Below are 15,213 nucleotides of genomic sequence, written 5' to 3'. Positions count from 1 at the left end.
AACCCTGCTCACTCTGGTTTAAAGCATCTTCCTCTTCCTCTTGGGGCTAGAGTTCCCCAGGAGGGGAATGGGGAGCCAGAACATTCAGGTTCTGCCCCGAAGTAACGAAATGCCTGGTACCTATTACTGCTGCTGAGCCCCGCCCAGAAAGGACTGGGGAGACCTGCTTCAGACACACATATTGTCTCATTTTTATGATTCCTGTGATTTGGGGATGTATATCCAGCACCTTTCCTTGAGGGAACCCAAGTTGGTCTCCTGTCACCACCTTGTGGCCTAGAAGCCAGTTTTTCTCCTCCCTGACTGTATCGTTTACAAAGCGTAGACTCTGGAGCCGGAATGCCTTGGTTCAAGATCCAGCCCTTCCATTGACCAGGTTTGTGATTGTGGGCAAGTTACTGAACCTCACTGTTCTGCAGTTTCCCTACTTGTAGAAGGCTGCCATAATAATACCTACCTCCATACAATCACTGTGAAGATTAAATGAGTGCCTGAAAGGCATCTTGTCTGGTATATCAGTGCTCGGTAGACGCCAGCGGCCATCTTCACCACCACTGTTTGCCAAACAGTCACAGATCTGGCTCTGTCAAGTGTGAGCATTATGCCCAAAGCTCAGTGATACCAACACCTGATACTAGCATTGATACCCGGTTCTTGGTTTTGACTTAGTTGTTCTATCTGACTGTGTGTTTTTTTGGCAGAGGAGTTAATCTAAACTCTACACCTCTGTGACCTTGGGCTGCTTACTTGACCTCCCTAAGCTTCAATGTCTGCATTTGTAAAATGAGGATAACAGAACCTGCCTCTTAAAGTTGGGGTCTATGTCAGAGTTGGGCTTGGCACATAGTAAGTGTCAGTTTAGTCACTGACGCTGCCACCAGCACCATCATCAGCTGAGAACTCAGCCCTCCAGCGTGGGAACAGGATAGCAGGAGGGATGTTTGGGTGAAATACCCCATGTTGGCCTCTCCACTTGGTAGACCAAACATTCAGCCTACAGAACTCTCCCTGCCTGCTGCTGCTGAATGGCAACAGGGTGAATTCTCCCTTCTGGCCTTTTAACAGAGGGTCCCAGCGAGCGTGCAGAGCCTTTGAACTGAAAATGGCTCCTAGTCACTGCTGAAATAGGCCAGCAAGCCTGAGGGTGGGTGGGCTAGAAACGTGGGGTTGTTTCTGAATGTCCCAGTGATGGGGGGACACTACCAACATTTAGTGGTGAGGACTTGAATGCTTGGGAAGGTTCCTCATGATGAAGAATAGCTCCACCCAAGCTAATAGCGCCCTCTTTGAGAAACTTGGGTCTAAACTGAAGGCCTTTCTTCAGAGAGGCCTCTGACCCTATATTTCTCACCCACAAACACAGCCCCCCTCCTCACTCCAGGAGTGCTGCACACCCTCCCCAGAGTGGTACCCGTTGCACTGAGGCTTGGCTTCTGCTCGGTGGCTGCCTGCTGCCCGCCCCGGGCCTTTGAAGGCTGGTTAGCACAGTGCCTGTTGCAGCCTCACTGCCGGCATCTCTGAACTTGTGTGCTGTCACTAATGCTGGGATAACACAGGTTAGCACCCTCTCTGATCTCTTAACAACATCAGTTACATCACCAAGTCATATGCATTTGGATTTATTAATAATTGATGCTCACTCAGAATATCCGTGTTTCAGATACAGAAATTCTATCATACAGTTGAGGTATAAACACTATATTTACTACTGCAAGAGCAAAATGCTGCAGAAATAAATGGTAGTGAACTTTCAAATAGGAAAACAGGTGGCCAGTTAATGTAAATATTAACAGATTGGGTTAGCTATCTTTTAGGAAGAACAATGTTTGTTTGTTTTGTGGCAAGGAATAATCTAGCAGCTAATGGTACTGAGAAATTATTGGCTCTACGTGCCATGACTTTTTAAAAACATCGTATTTAAAAAATGCTGTGATTATTTTAAACAAAGTGATGAATTTATTCTTCTATCCAAATAATCCTTTCCACAGTGGTAAATTTGGCTTTGGCCAAATATCAGTTTTTAACACTTGGTTTAGTGTGCTTTGGGGATATTGCTTCCTGTTGCCCAGATGCAGAGGCTGCCTCCTCAAACCTCCGTCATGGTGTGCTCGGTTCCCACCATTTGTGGTTTCCTGAGATGAATAATTATCTGTCCACTCCAGGAGACACAGTGGCCTTGTCCCTGAAGAAGTTCCTGAAGCAAGCCACATACGACGTGCACCTTTCTCTGTCCGACCACGGCGACAAGGACCAGCTGACGGTGATCAGGGCCACCGTGTGTGACTGCCACAGCCACGTGGAGACCTGCCCTGAACGCTGGAAGGGGAGTTTCCTGCTCCCCATCCTGGGTGCTGTCCTGGCTCTGCTGTGTGAGTGCCGGCACCCTTCCCCTTCCGAGGACAGGATAGAAGACCTGATTCTACCCTGAACTTCACAGACTAAGGGGCCACCAACAATGCGCAACTGTTGCTTATACTCTTAATTCCGGGAGTGTCACTCAATCCATAGAGGTTTATGGAGGTTCTGGAAGGTGCCAGGCTTTGGGGATACATTGGGGAGCAGACGCATCTAGTGGCTAGAGCAGTGGTTCTGAAGTCATGGTCTCCAACCAACAGCGTTAGCATCACCAGGAATTGGTTAGAAAGGCCAATTCTCTGGCCCACTCCTGACCTACTGATTCAGAAGCTTAGGGGTAAGACCCGGTCATCTGTGTTTTAACAGGCCCTTCAGGGGATTCTGATGCATGCTAGAGCTTGAGAGCCATTGGTCTAGTGAGCAGAAATGTTTAGTTGAAAACTAATTTCTTTGCTCTAAAGGTAGAACCTATGACATTTGCTTTTTTCACTCTCTGAATTGTCCTTACACAGAAAACGTGCATTCAATCACATACGAGTACAAGGGCAAGCTTTACTTAGTCATCATACTGTGTAGCAAGCACTGTGTTAGGTGCTGAGGGTGCAACACTGAACAGAACAGCCCAGCCCCTGCCTTCATGGAGCTTACTTGCCAGTGCAGAGAGCAGACAACAAATAATCTGGCAGAGAAATAGGTGTTGTTAGGGATTAAAAGAAAGTCGGGGGAGGAGGTCTGCCATTTTAAGTAGGGTGGGCAAGAAGTAGCCTTACAGAGAAGGGGATATTTGAGTAAAGACCTGAAAGAGGTGAGCAAGCATACCATGCAGATATCTAGGGAACATCAAGTGCAAAGGCCCCGAGCCAGCTCTGTGCTTTGTGTGTGGAAACAGCAATGACTGGGATGGAAGAAGCAAGAGGGAGAAGAGTAAGAGATGAGATGAGGTCAGAGACGTGATGGGTGTGGCGGAGCAGCGTGTTGGGCCTTGTAGGTTATTGTAAGCACTCTGGTTGAAATGGGAAGTCATCGGGTTTGAAGCAGAGGAACAATGTGATTTGACTTGAATTTTCTAGGATTCCTACTGAACAGACTGTAGAGGGCCCCAAGGGTGGGGACAGATTGCCATATGGAGCTACTGCCATAATCTAGGGGTGAGATGGTAGTTGTGACTCAGACCCAGGGTGGCAGAGTGAGAGGTGGTCATGTTTCAAGGTGGAATCAACTCAGATTCATATGTGGTATGAGGAAAAGAGCCATCTATGATTCCAAGGCCTGAACAAGTAGAAACATGGAGCTTCCATTAACCAGTTTGGGAAGGACCGTGGGAAGAGTCCAAATGGAGGTATCAGTAGGCAGCTGGATATATAAACTTTGGGTGCAGGTGAGAAGTCCGGGTTGCCTCCTGCCTTTCCTCAGACCCAGGGGGGAGGAAAAGGTGAGGGAGGGGTCACAGTCTAGCCCACAGAGGGTGTGCATCCTGAGAACCCATGGACTCCCAAAGAAGGCTAGGTCAGTTTTGTCTGGCCAGAGGGAGACAGTGGTTCCACCGGCAGGCAAAAAAAAGGGATAAAGCTAAACAGTGGCTCTGTCCTCTTACACTAAACAGCCATAGAGAGGGCCAGGCGGTACCCTCCTCATATGGGATTAACTGGGGGTAAGGCGAGCAACTAGGCACTAGCTGGCCAGTCCCCACTGTGTCCAAATAGACTGTCAGCCTTTCAAACCATATTACTAAAACCTAGTCCCTCTCTTAAAATTCCAAAATAGCATTTGCACCTAAGTTCACATTACTACATTATATCAAAGTTGCACTGTCTTGCTTTTAACTTAAAGTCTATGGTTATTAGAGGACAGCTAGTGACTGAAAAAGAGTCATGTTGAAAAGTAACATCTGCTGGGAGATTCCCATCCCCACAAAGGAGGATTTCCTTAAGGACCAGTACCACCAATATGGGAAGACTGACAGTAAAATGATACAGAATTACAGGTGGGGGAATGAAGTCAGAATGCCAGTAGGAGGAGGGGATTTTAAGCTGAGAGCTCAAGGGTGAGAGCCATGCATATGCATAGAGAGTGTTCCAGGTGAGGCATGAGCCTGGTTGAAGGTTCTGAAGTGGGAGACTGCTGGGTATATTTGAGGAACCCCGAGGAGGCCAATGTGACTAGACTTGGGTGGCAGGGAGGGTTGGAGACAGGCAGGGGCCAGTCCTGTAGCCTTGATGAGGAGTCAGGGATTTTCCTAGGTGCAAGGGGGCCACTGAAGTGTGTTAAGCTCTGGCTACTGAGTAGAGGGGTCTAGAATTAGATGGGGCTCTGGGGGTTTGTGGGTCCTGGCCAGCCATGTGGTTGTTGGGAGGTGAATATTCACACTCCCCATCTCTTGCAGTCCTCCTGCTGGTGCTCCTGTTTTTGGTGAGAAAGAAACGGAAGATCAAGGAGCCCCTTCTGCTCCCAGAAGACGACACCCGTGACAACGTCTTCTACTACGGCGAAGAGGGGGGTGGCGAGGAGGACCAGGTGGGGCACTGGGGGGTCTGGGGGTCGGGAGGTGGATGGCCCCCATAGCCACTGGCAGGGATGGTTGGGTCAACCAATTAACCATGTCAGCTGCGTCAACCAGACCCTGGTCTGAAGCATCCGTCTTCTGAGAGGGTGTCTGGTCCATGGCTCTAGTCTCTTTGGCCCCAGCCACCTTGACCTTGAACCTGTGCTTAACTGGGGAGGAGGGGGTTTGGAAACTAGGGCTTTCAGAGATCTCTGACATTATCTGTCTTCTAAGACCTACCCATGAACCAGAACATCCAAATGGTACGGAACTAGGGTGAAATGTAAGCGGGAGGAGTGGAAGGGTCCTTCTCCATCCCATGACCTTCCCCTTTCATGAAGGACTATGACATCACCCAACTCCACCGGGGCCTGGAGGCCCGGCCTGAGTTGGTTCTCCGCAACGATGTGGCACCAACCTTCATCCCCACACCCACATACCGTCCACGGCCAGCCAACCCAGATGAAATCGGCAACTTCATCATCGAGGTGAGGCAAGGGGGGCCATCCTAGGGCAGCCCTTTATTCAAGCAGCAGCAGCATGAGCACAGACAGGCTTGGAGTCTTGGCTCTGGGTTCAAATCCTGACTCTACCTCCAACCTGCTGTGTGACCTCTGGCATATTTGAGTAACTTCTGGGCTTCTGTTCCTCCTCCATAAAACCCTAAGTTTCAGAGTGGTTAAGAATAGGTTAGGAATTACTTCTTTATTCAGCAAATATAGTGGTTGTCAGGAGAAAACTCTGGAGCCAGACTCCCTGGATTTGAATTTTTAAAGATCTCAGGTGATTCCAATCTGGAGCAAAGTTGGTGTCCTCTGTCGTAGGGTGCTTTAGGGATTGGATGCATGATCACTTGGAACAGTGCTAGCACAGGGAATCTCCTAGGGAACATCAGAAACGGATGCCTCTGACTCACCCCCCCGAGCCTGTGATTCCATTGATCTGGATGTGGCTGGAGCTTCAGAATTCTTTTAAAGATTCCCAGATAATTTAAGTTTGGGAACCGCTGACCTGGTACCTAACATGTATTAGGTAATGATAGCTACTGTTGCTAATAGCTAAGTGTCTCTGATATTCTCAATTCTGGTCACATATTTGATTTATCTGAGGAATTTTGAAAAATATCAATGCCTGGGACCCAGACATTCATTTTTTTTAGGCTCTGATATTCTTTTAGTTCCCCAAAGAAATCAGATATATAGCCAGGGTTGTGAGAACCACAACCTAGGTACATAGAAGATGAGTGATATCACCCTAGCACAGCCTGGTACCTTGACAGCAGGCAGTAAAAGGAGGTTTTTAATACGAGGGAGGGAAGGAAGAGGGAGAGATGGGAGGGGAGGGAGGAAAGAAGGAAGGAGGGGAGGATGGATGGATTTGGGGAGTTCAGGGAAGCAGCAGTGGGCACAGAGCTGAATGGGCGGTCAGGATACCTCACTTTGGGTTGAACCCTTCTTACCTTTCTTGCTTTCTAGAAATAGGCTGGTGGTCAGACTCTCTTCTTTAGCCTGAGCATATTTGAGAATCCTGTGCAAAAACAGAAGTGGCTGGGGAAAGTTGCTCAGGGCAACTTTGCCTTGGAGCCAAATAACCAGGAGATTTTCCCTCCAGTTAGATGAAGACAGTTTCCGGAATATCTGTGTTGGACAGTTTGCAGATACTGTCTCAATTAATGCCTGCCTGCATCAACTCTGCAGAGTAGGAATCCTGTTGTCTTCCTCATTTCACAAATGAGGAAATAGTGTTCCACTTTATGCCGGGTACTACGCTAATAAGTGTTTTTATATTTACGTATATTCATTTATTCCTCTAAAACTACAAGAAGTCTTCCCATTTTAGAGATGGCATGGAGAGGTTAAGTTTACACATCGTGTGTGCAGTCTGATTTCAGAGCCCCCACCCTGAACTGCTGGCCTGTCACACTGAGCACTCGCTCTAGGCTGGGTCATGTGCTGAGGATTTATGTGCATTATTTCAGTTTCAACCTCCAAAACCTTAAAGGAGGGGAGAGCTGGCTTCGCAGATGAAGAAATGCAGGCTCAGTTAACTTGCCGGGGCTCCCACAGCTGCCAGGTGACTGATCCCGCAGCTCCTAACCCCCTGCTCTCTGTCCCCCAGAACCTGAAGGCGGCCAACACGGACCCCACAGCCCCGCCCTATGACTCCCTGTTGGTGTTCGACTATGAGGGCAGCGGCTCCGATGCCGCCTCCCTGAGCTCGCTCACCTCCTCAGCTTCCGACCAGGACCAAGACTACGACTATCTGAACGAATGGGGCAGCCGCTTCAAGAAGCTGGCAGACATGTATGGCGGGGGCCAGGATGACTAGGCCTCCCCGCCTGCAGCGCCAGGGGCCTAAACACCAGGCCCGCAGCTGCATTTCCAAGGGGTTTCCGTCCCCACCTCGGCCAGGGACTTTGAAGCTTGTTGAGAAGTAGCCTTAGCAACTTGGAGGGAAGAGGCGTGACGTTAAAGGGGCAGGTTTCTAAGCCTTTCAGCATGGAGGGACCCGGGCAGTTTGATTTCAACAGTGAAAACCTCTTAGCCTCGGCCAGGGTTGCCGAATTTCCAGGAGTCTCTCCCCTGCCGTAAGATGCTCAGCCCTGTGTACCGGGCCTGGACCGACTCTGACTGCCCCATGTTGACGTTCTCTCTGGAATGGACCCTCCTCCTTAGAAAGAGGCCTCTTATTGCAATCTGGATTTTTTTTTTTTTAATGCTATTTTCAAAAAGTTAGAACCAGGTCCTCAGCCGCCCCTGGGGTCCTCCAGAAGCCCAGGCCAGAGCTACCTGGCTCACGTGCCCTCACGCATTGCATTTCTCTCTGATCTCTGGGTCCCGAGGCCTCCCGTTTGAATGGATTACTGCGTTTTTATACCGAGCGTGTTTAGGTGGTCCTTTATTTTTTACTTTCCCTATCGAGTGCTGTAGAGGAAGGGTGATGACAATGCTGTAAATGTACTAGAACTTTTTTATTAAAGGAACTTTTCCCAGAGGTGCCAGGGGAGTGAACTTTTTTTTTAATAGCAGTTTATTGACGTATAATTCACACACCATGTCATTTACCTATTTAAAGTGTACAATTCAGTGGTTTTCTAGAACTTTCAGAGTTGTGCAAGGGGGAGAAAATGCTTTTAGCCCTGCGGGCTTCCCCCTAGCTTCCTCCTGATGGTAGAGGAAGCTCAGGATCTGTTGACAGGCCCAGGTAGGGGCAAACCTTCTGCTCTCCTCCCTACAGATTCAGAACTGCTATCTCTGTGAGAACCGTTAACTTGCTTACCCCTGGGCTTAGCGGCACCAGGGCTGCAGGCGATGTCTTTTCTGGACCAGTGACTGCACACGTACGTGGTGCAGTACGTGAAGATTTCCTCTCCTGTGCTGTGGGCTCTGTGTCGAAAGGCAGGGAGTGGGGAGGATCCGGCTCCGCTCCTTCCCAGCAAGTCCCTTAACCTCTACCTGCCTCAGATTTTTCATGTATAAAATGGGGAGTTTTTATGGAGATTAAGTGAATTAACATCTGGCACATGGTAAGCACTATTTGTGTTCATTGGTAACAGCTAACATTTATTCAGTACTTTTTAGAGCCAAACAGCCCTTAACTTCAATTACTTCCTTTAAACAAATCCTCGTAATCACCCTCTGAGGGGATCTTCCTTCTTTAAAGAATGGCCTCATTGTGTTTTTTTTAAACGACGCCTGATCATCATCAAAATCAAGCCAGACAGAAAACTAGAGAACTCACCCAGGATGTCAATGAAATTGGAACATTCCTGACAACACCAGGGCACAGATGCAGGAATAAGGATGAAGAGGCAGCAGGGATTCCATGTGTGTCTTGTTAAAGCGAAGTTTTAAATTTGTCTTTGCAATGAACCAGAAGAAAAGAATCCAGAGTGAAGCTGAAAATGTCGCTGAAGTTGAAATCAATGTGTCCTTCCTGCAGGAGTGACTCTTTAAAGCAATGGTACTCCACGTGCGGTTCCTGGACCAGCAGTGTCAGCATCGCCTGCCGAATCAGAAACTCTGCAAGCAGGACCCTGCAATCTTTTCTAACAAGCCTTCCAGGTGATTCTGATGCACCTGTGAGTTTAAGACCAAGGCTCTGGGGCTTCCCTGGTGGCGCAGTGGTTGAGAGTCCGCCTGCCGATGCAGGGGACGCAGGTTCGTGCCCCGGTCTGGGAAGATCCCACATGCCGCGGAGTGGCTGGGTCCGTGAGCCATGGCCGCTGAGCCTTGCGCGTCCGGAGCCTGTGCTCCGCAACGGGAGAGGCCACAACAGTGAGAGGCCCGCGTACCACAAAAAAAAAAAAAAAAAAAAAAAAGACCAAGGCTCTGAAGCGTGAGGCCGTGGGTGTCCTGAAGCCTCAGACCCTGGATGGGGAAGTTTAAAGGGAACTGAGTCTTCTAAGAAAGCTCCTCACCCGACCGTAGCACCTGAGCCCACGGTCACAGCACCTCCTGCCTCTCCCTCAAGCTGCAGCCTCTGGCTCCCGCAGCCTCAGCTTCCCCTCTACCAGAGCCCTGCTGCTACTACTGCTAAGGCTGTGTGGGGAGGATTAAGTGTCTCAAGCAGCAAACACCTGCTGCCCCTTATCTTAAACGCCTCTCTGAGAAGCCTGAATAAAGCCTGAAACCCTATCTTCAGCTGAGACTAATAATAAAACCAAGGAGCCACTGTCCAGGCTGGCTTTCCTCCCCTGAGATTTTTGGAGGGAGTGGAGGAGAAAAAGCAGCCTTTCCTAGCCAAGCCTCGTCTCTGCGGGTGGATCTGGATTCCCTTGGTGATGGAACCCGCCACCAGCCTCTGAGTGATTCGGAAGGAACGAGCCTGGGCTGTGTGACGGGGATGGATGTTATGTCACTCTCTCACTTGTGACCTGTGGATGCATGTTATGTCACTCTCACTCGGGGCCTGCGTCTCATCTGCAAAATGGACTCTGGTCTTTAGGGCCTATAATAATAAATCAAACTATTTGCAGCTGGTAGGTCTCCAGTGCTAACCACTCAGAGTGAGTGCTAACTGTAAGCGACCAGTGTGGCCCGCCATACCAATGGGGACCACCTGCATGTTTGCTTTGCCTACCCTGAATGTGAATCTTTCACATTTTGAGGTCTAACAGTTGAACGTGCATCCTTCCAATCTTTTCCTCCCTATGCATTACATACACATTTTGCATTATATCTTTTCATAACGGGACATAAAAGGATTGCCTTATTGTCTCCATCGCATGTAGTTTGGATGTGCTGGCATGTATTTAATCTTACTACCATCCATGGACATTAGTGCTTCTAGTTTTTCGCCCTTAATAATGATAAAATAAATTCCCTGGAGCATCCATCTCTTCAGATGCTTCAAAGCCAGCCTTCTTGGACTTTCCTGGCGGTCCAGTGGTTAAGACTCCGTGCTTCCACTACAGGGGGTGCGGGTTCGCTCCCCGGTCGGGGAACTAAGATCCTGCGTGCCACGCAGTATAGCCGAAAAAGAAAAAAGCCAGCCCTCCAACAACTGGGGAGGGGTGAGGGGGTCTGTGGTCCTGGTTGTGATCGAGGCCGCCTAATTCTAAGTGGAGGGTTCAGACGGGTTGGTGCTGAAAGGACCCCTCAGGCTCATTCTATTAAATGATTTTACCCCAGACTTAAAGCCAAAGTTGCAGAACCCAACAAAGAAAATAATTGAAGTAAGTCTGTGGGAAGAAGGGGTCAGGGTGCCCAGAGACCTGCCTTTGGCCTCATCCTCCCAGTGCTTCTCCTTAAGAACCCAAATGCAGAGCATTTTGAAAATTGCCCCCAATCTACCCCTGTCATTTTTCAGATTGGAAAAGATAGAGGTTCCAAAAGCAGGGACTCCCCAGGATCTCTCCAGCGGGGCAGAGATGGGCAGAGCCCGGGCCTCACTTCTCACCATGCCTTTTCCCTGGTGGCTGACCTGACAATCTCTTTTTTCCTCCCCAAAAGGCTGAAGATAGGAGCCATCTCACCAGGTGGGCTTTGCCAGTCCCTGAAGGGGCCTGAGGGGATGGCTTTCATCCCCAGAAGGTTGGCAAGTAGCCGAGGCCTCAAATTCCTGGCTTCCTATGCTAGACATGGACTTTCCTTAACCACAGGCCCACACAGGGATGCAGCAAGAAGACCCAGGTAGGGAAATGCTGAGGGATGGCCAGTAAGGGGGGGAGCCTGAGGTCAGCTGGGCAGTGGTCCTGCCGTTGAAAGGGTGGGGGCAGTCAGTCACCCTGGGAAGCCCCTTGGGCAGCCCACACCCTTTGTGTCCAGTTCCAGACTCACTGGGGGCTCCACTCCTTCTGGCTAAAGGCAGAGCCTACCTCCCACCTCCCACGAAAATAATCCACCCAGGAGGAGGCGTGGTTCTGGGCACAGGTTCAAATCCCAGCACCTCCAGGCATGATGACTTAGGCTAATCACTTAACCTTTCTGTACTTCACTTTCTTCACCTGGAAGGTGGAGGAGTAAATGCGTCAGTATCTGTGAAGTGCTTAGAAGGGTGCTTGGCACAGGAACGCTGCTCCTGTGTTGTTCTTATCACTGCTGTGGTGGTGGCTGACAGGCTGACAGCGTCGGGTCCTGCTCCTTTATCTCCACACTCACAGCTTGGGCGGAAACAGCCCTTCCTACCCTTAGTTCGGACTGCAGAAAGGGATGTCAGTGGTTAGGGTGGCTGTGGCTTCCCCGAAGGCCCTTCCCCTCTGCACCCAGCAGAGGGCACCATCCACTCGAACCACAGCACAGCCAGCGCCTCCCAGCCTGGCCGCTGAGGGCAAGGGAAGCTGAGGGTGGAACAGCCACACTGGCTGCCATGTGGCAGGAACTGCCTTGGACACTGTGATGGTGATGGTGATTGTGATGGTGATAGTGGCAGCGATCACTGTTTATCGGGTGGTGACTGGCCGTGCCCTTCACACATGCGGCCACACATGTGGCCGTGCCCTTCACACAAATGACGGAGACAGTTTTGGGGTCCAGGTCTCCTTAATTCCCTAGTATGTGCTCTTTTTACCAGGAGGAATAAAAAAAACTCCAGCTACATTGGGAACATGGGGCAGGCAGGCAGTGGAGGAGGCTCTTCAGGTATGGCCTAGCTGCCTCCACGGCAGAGCTGGCCCCACCTGACCCTGAGACTCTAAGGTCCTGACACACAAAAGCCACAGCATTTCCAACTGCATCTGGGGCATGTGGGGCATCACCCCAGGACTTCTTTATTCCTTAATTTAACAACTGTTTATTGAGTATGCGTTCTATGCCAGGCACTGTTCTAGGTTGCAGGGGATACAGAAATGCAGAAAACTTAAAAATCCCAGCCCTAATGTATTGGGGGCTCTGGGGAAAAAAATGTGTGTAGGGCCCACCTACCATGTGAGTCTAGGTCAAAAACTGTTAAATAAAAGATATCCTATCTTCCTACATAGATAAGCATGTCTTCATGGCGATCTGGAAGGCCAGGTTTTAATCTGGATTCCCAGACACCTAGAGTACCAGGCAGAATGCGGCTGCACGGGCAGAGTTAGACCCCAGCCCAGGACCGGTGGTCAGCCTACTACTCTACCTACCCCAGGCTCCATCCTACACTATGAGGGTCCTTGTGCACATGTGTGTGTGTGTATGTACTCCCCAGCCCACCCGTCCAGGCTCTGTCCACCGACCTACACAAATAGCTTTCCACTGACCACCCCTTGGGCCTAGGAGTACACACCTGGGCCGTGCTGGCTGCCCTCAGGACAGACCTGGGGAGGGCCTGGGACAATTTATGCAGGGAATGGTCTAGAGGGCAGGGTGGGGGGCACAGGTTCTAGCAGTCACAGCTCCTTAGCTCCATAGGAGGGGCAGGAGGGCTAGAGCAGAGTCTTCTAATGCACAGGGCGAAGGCCCTTCCTGCCCAGTCTAAGGGAGATCCTGCTGACATTCAGTGGGAGACAGACAGTAAACAAGATGACTCAGTAGTATGGATGGTACAGTGAAAGGTGAGGCTATAGAGGAAGATGAAGCTGGGATGGGGCATAGGAAGTAAGGGGTTGGGGTGAGGGTTCAGTTCTAGTAGTCGGGAAAGGCCTTGCTGATGTTGACTTTAAAGTTATGTGCAACGTGAGAGTTGCGAGTTAAGGTTTTTTTAAATAAATTTCTTTATGTCTTATTTATTTATTTTTGGCTGCGTTGGGTCTTCCTTGCTGCGCGTGGGCTTTCTCTAGTGGCAAGCGGGGGCTATTCGTTGCGGTGCACAGGCTTCTCGTTGCAACAGCTTCTCTTGTTGTGGAGCACAGGCCCTAGGCGTGCGGGCTTCAGTAGTTGTGGCACGCGGGCTCAGTAGTTGTGGCATGGGAGCTCTAGAGTGCAGGCTGAGTAGTTGTGACACACGGGCTTAGTTGCTCCATGGCATGTGGGATCTTCCCGGACCAGGGCTCGAACCCGTGTCCGCTGCATTGGCAGGCGGATTCTTAACCACTGCGCCACCAGGGAAGCCCCCCAGCAAGTTAAGTTTTATTTGGGGCAAAATGAGGACTGCAGCCCGGGAGACAGCGTTTCAGATAGCTCTGAGAAACTGCTCGAGGAGGCGAGGGGAGGAGCCAGGATATTTACGAGTTTTGCAACAAAGGGCAGGTAGTCGGGAGCATCAAAAGATTATAGTTAATTAAAGAAAACTATATATCTCAAGTTAAGGAATTTAGCGCTTTTCTATGTATGGGAAGATGCAAGAGTCTGGGCTCACTGAAATCATTCCTTTGATATGCACCTCAACCATCTGGGGCCAGTATCTTGTGTTTTCACTTCCTGAGTTTCCTCAGGGCTCACCAGGTCATGTTGGAGGGCTGCAGTCGTTGATGACTGTGACATCCTTTGTTTATTGATATGGCCGGAACTATTCCATTTCTCACTGAGAAGGGAGCATTTGAGCAAAGACTGGAGGGTACTGGGGAGCGAGTATGCAGGTATGTCTAGTAAAAATTACAAGTGCAAAGGCCCTGAGGCCAGAGTGCTGCGGGGGATTTCAGCCGAGTTCAGCGCAGAGGGAGCGAGCAAGAGTGCAGTGGGAGATGAGGTTGGACAGGTACGGGGTGAGGCCCAGGTGCCCAGTCCTGGGCTGCCACCTCCACAGCCGGCCTGGAGGCTGAGTTCACGAAGCCCTGGGAAAAGGCCTGGTTCCGCACTCTCGCCTCCATCCAGGAGCTGGAGAAACCTGATCCCTCCTCTGCTCCCTTCTCAGCCACTGAGGGGGCGGCCTGGACCTGTCCCGGCCTGCGGGCAGCTGCAGAGCTGGCAGGCAGGAGTTGCAAGATTCTTCCCTCCTGGGGGTCCCCGGACTGAGCGGGGAGCCTGTCAGAAAGGAGCCCCAAGTCTGCGGGCACAGAGTCCTGGTGAAGAGTGCAGCCCCTAGAGGTCACAGAGGTGGGTGTGACCCACAGCCTCCCTTCTCTCAAGACCACACCTCTCTCAAAAGGGGTGAAAAGAGGCCGCTGGGAGGTGACATGTGAAAAGTACTCAGTGCTTTGCCTGACTGGCAGTTAGGATGCAATAAGTGGAAGCTGCCATCGTTACTGTTGTTGTGGCTTGTTATTAGGCCTTCTCCAAGTTAGGGGTGGAGCCCAGCCCTCAGCTGCCTCAGCATTCCTGTGCCCACTGCCCAGCAAGCGGCAGGGGTGTGACAGGGCCTGGAGAGCAATCTGAGAGGGGATGGGTGGGTCAGGAATGCTTGGGCTGGGTTCCATCCATTCCGGTCCACACTGCCTTCCAGTAAACCAGGGCCAGCCAATAGAGCAGGGAAGGGCAGGTCTCTTGTCACCCTGGAACCTGACAACTGAGGCCTTCTGGGCAGACAGTGCTAAGTATGGGAATTACTACCTTTAGAGCTTCTGTGAATTATGCACCTACCATGTGTAAGACAATACGCTAAAGTTTCACTCCAAATCAAAACCAAAGTTTTAAAATGTCCCACAGGGCTCTGCAGGATCTGACCCCGTTGCCCCTGGGACCTCGCCTCCCACTGCTCTGACCTCAGTCCCACCGTGGTTCTGGCCACGTCAGCCTCCTGCTCTTCTGGGAATCGTGCAGGCTGCTTCCCACCTCGAGGCCTTTGCATTCGCTGTGCCCCCTGGCTGGCCTGCTGTTCCCTCGGGGACCTCATGGCTCCTCACCTCCTTCAGGCATCACCCAAATGTCCACTTGTCAAGAGATTCTGTCCCACTTCAGAATTGCAACCCTGCCCCCACCCACCATGCCTTATTTTTCCATAGCATTTATTACTTCTCACCATACTATACTGTATATTTTATCTATTTGTCCCCTGCCCCCCATTTAAATATAAGCTCCACA

General features: G+C 50.6%; 1 protein-coding gene across 2 annotated transcripts in view; it reads left to right on the top strand.

Moving 5' to 3' along the window:
- CDH3 (cadherin 3) overlaps positions 1-7,854 on the top strand; it is a 118,757-nt gene extending 110,903 nt beyond the window's left edge. For both annotated transcript variants that reach the window (XM_081217755.1, XM_081217754.1), the window contains exons 15-18: positions 2,163-2,369; positions 4,739-4,869; positions 5,239-5,385; positions 7,016-7,854. In XM_081217755.1, the coding sequence (XP_081073881.1) occupies positions 2,163-2,369; positions 4,739-4,869; positions 5,239-5,385; positions 7,016-7,225 (695 nt within the window). In that variant the 3' untranslated portion in view covers positions 7,226-7,854. The remainder of the gene's footprint in view (positions 1-2,162; positions 2,370-4,738; positions 4,870-5,238; positions 5,386-7,015) is intronic.
- Positions 7,855-15,213: the final 7,359 nt, after the last annotated feature.

Source organism: Mesoplodon bidens (assembly GCF_964165515.1).
Source record: "Mesoplodon bidens genome assembly, chromosome: 18".
Classification (NCBI taxonomy): domain Eukaryota; kingdom Metazoa; phylum Chordata; class Mammalia; order Artiodactyla; family Ziphiidae; genus Mesoplodon; species Mesoplodon bidens.
Note: the sequence above shows the minus strand (reverse complement) of the source record. Positions and strands in the feature narration are given on the sequence as shown.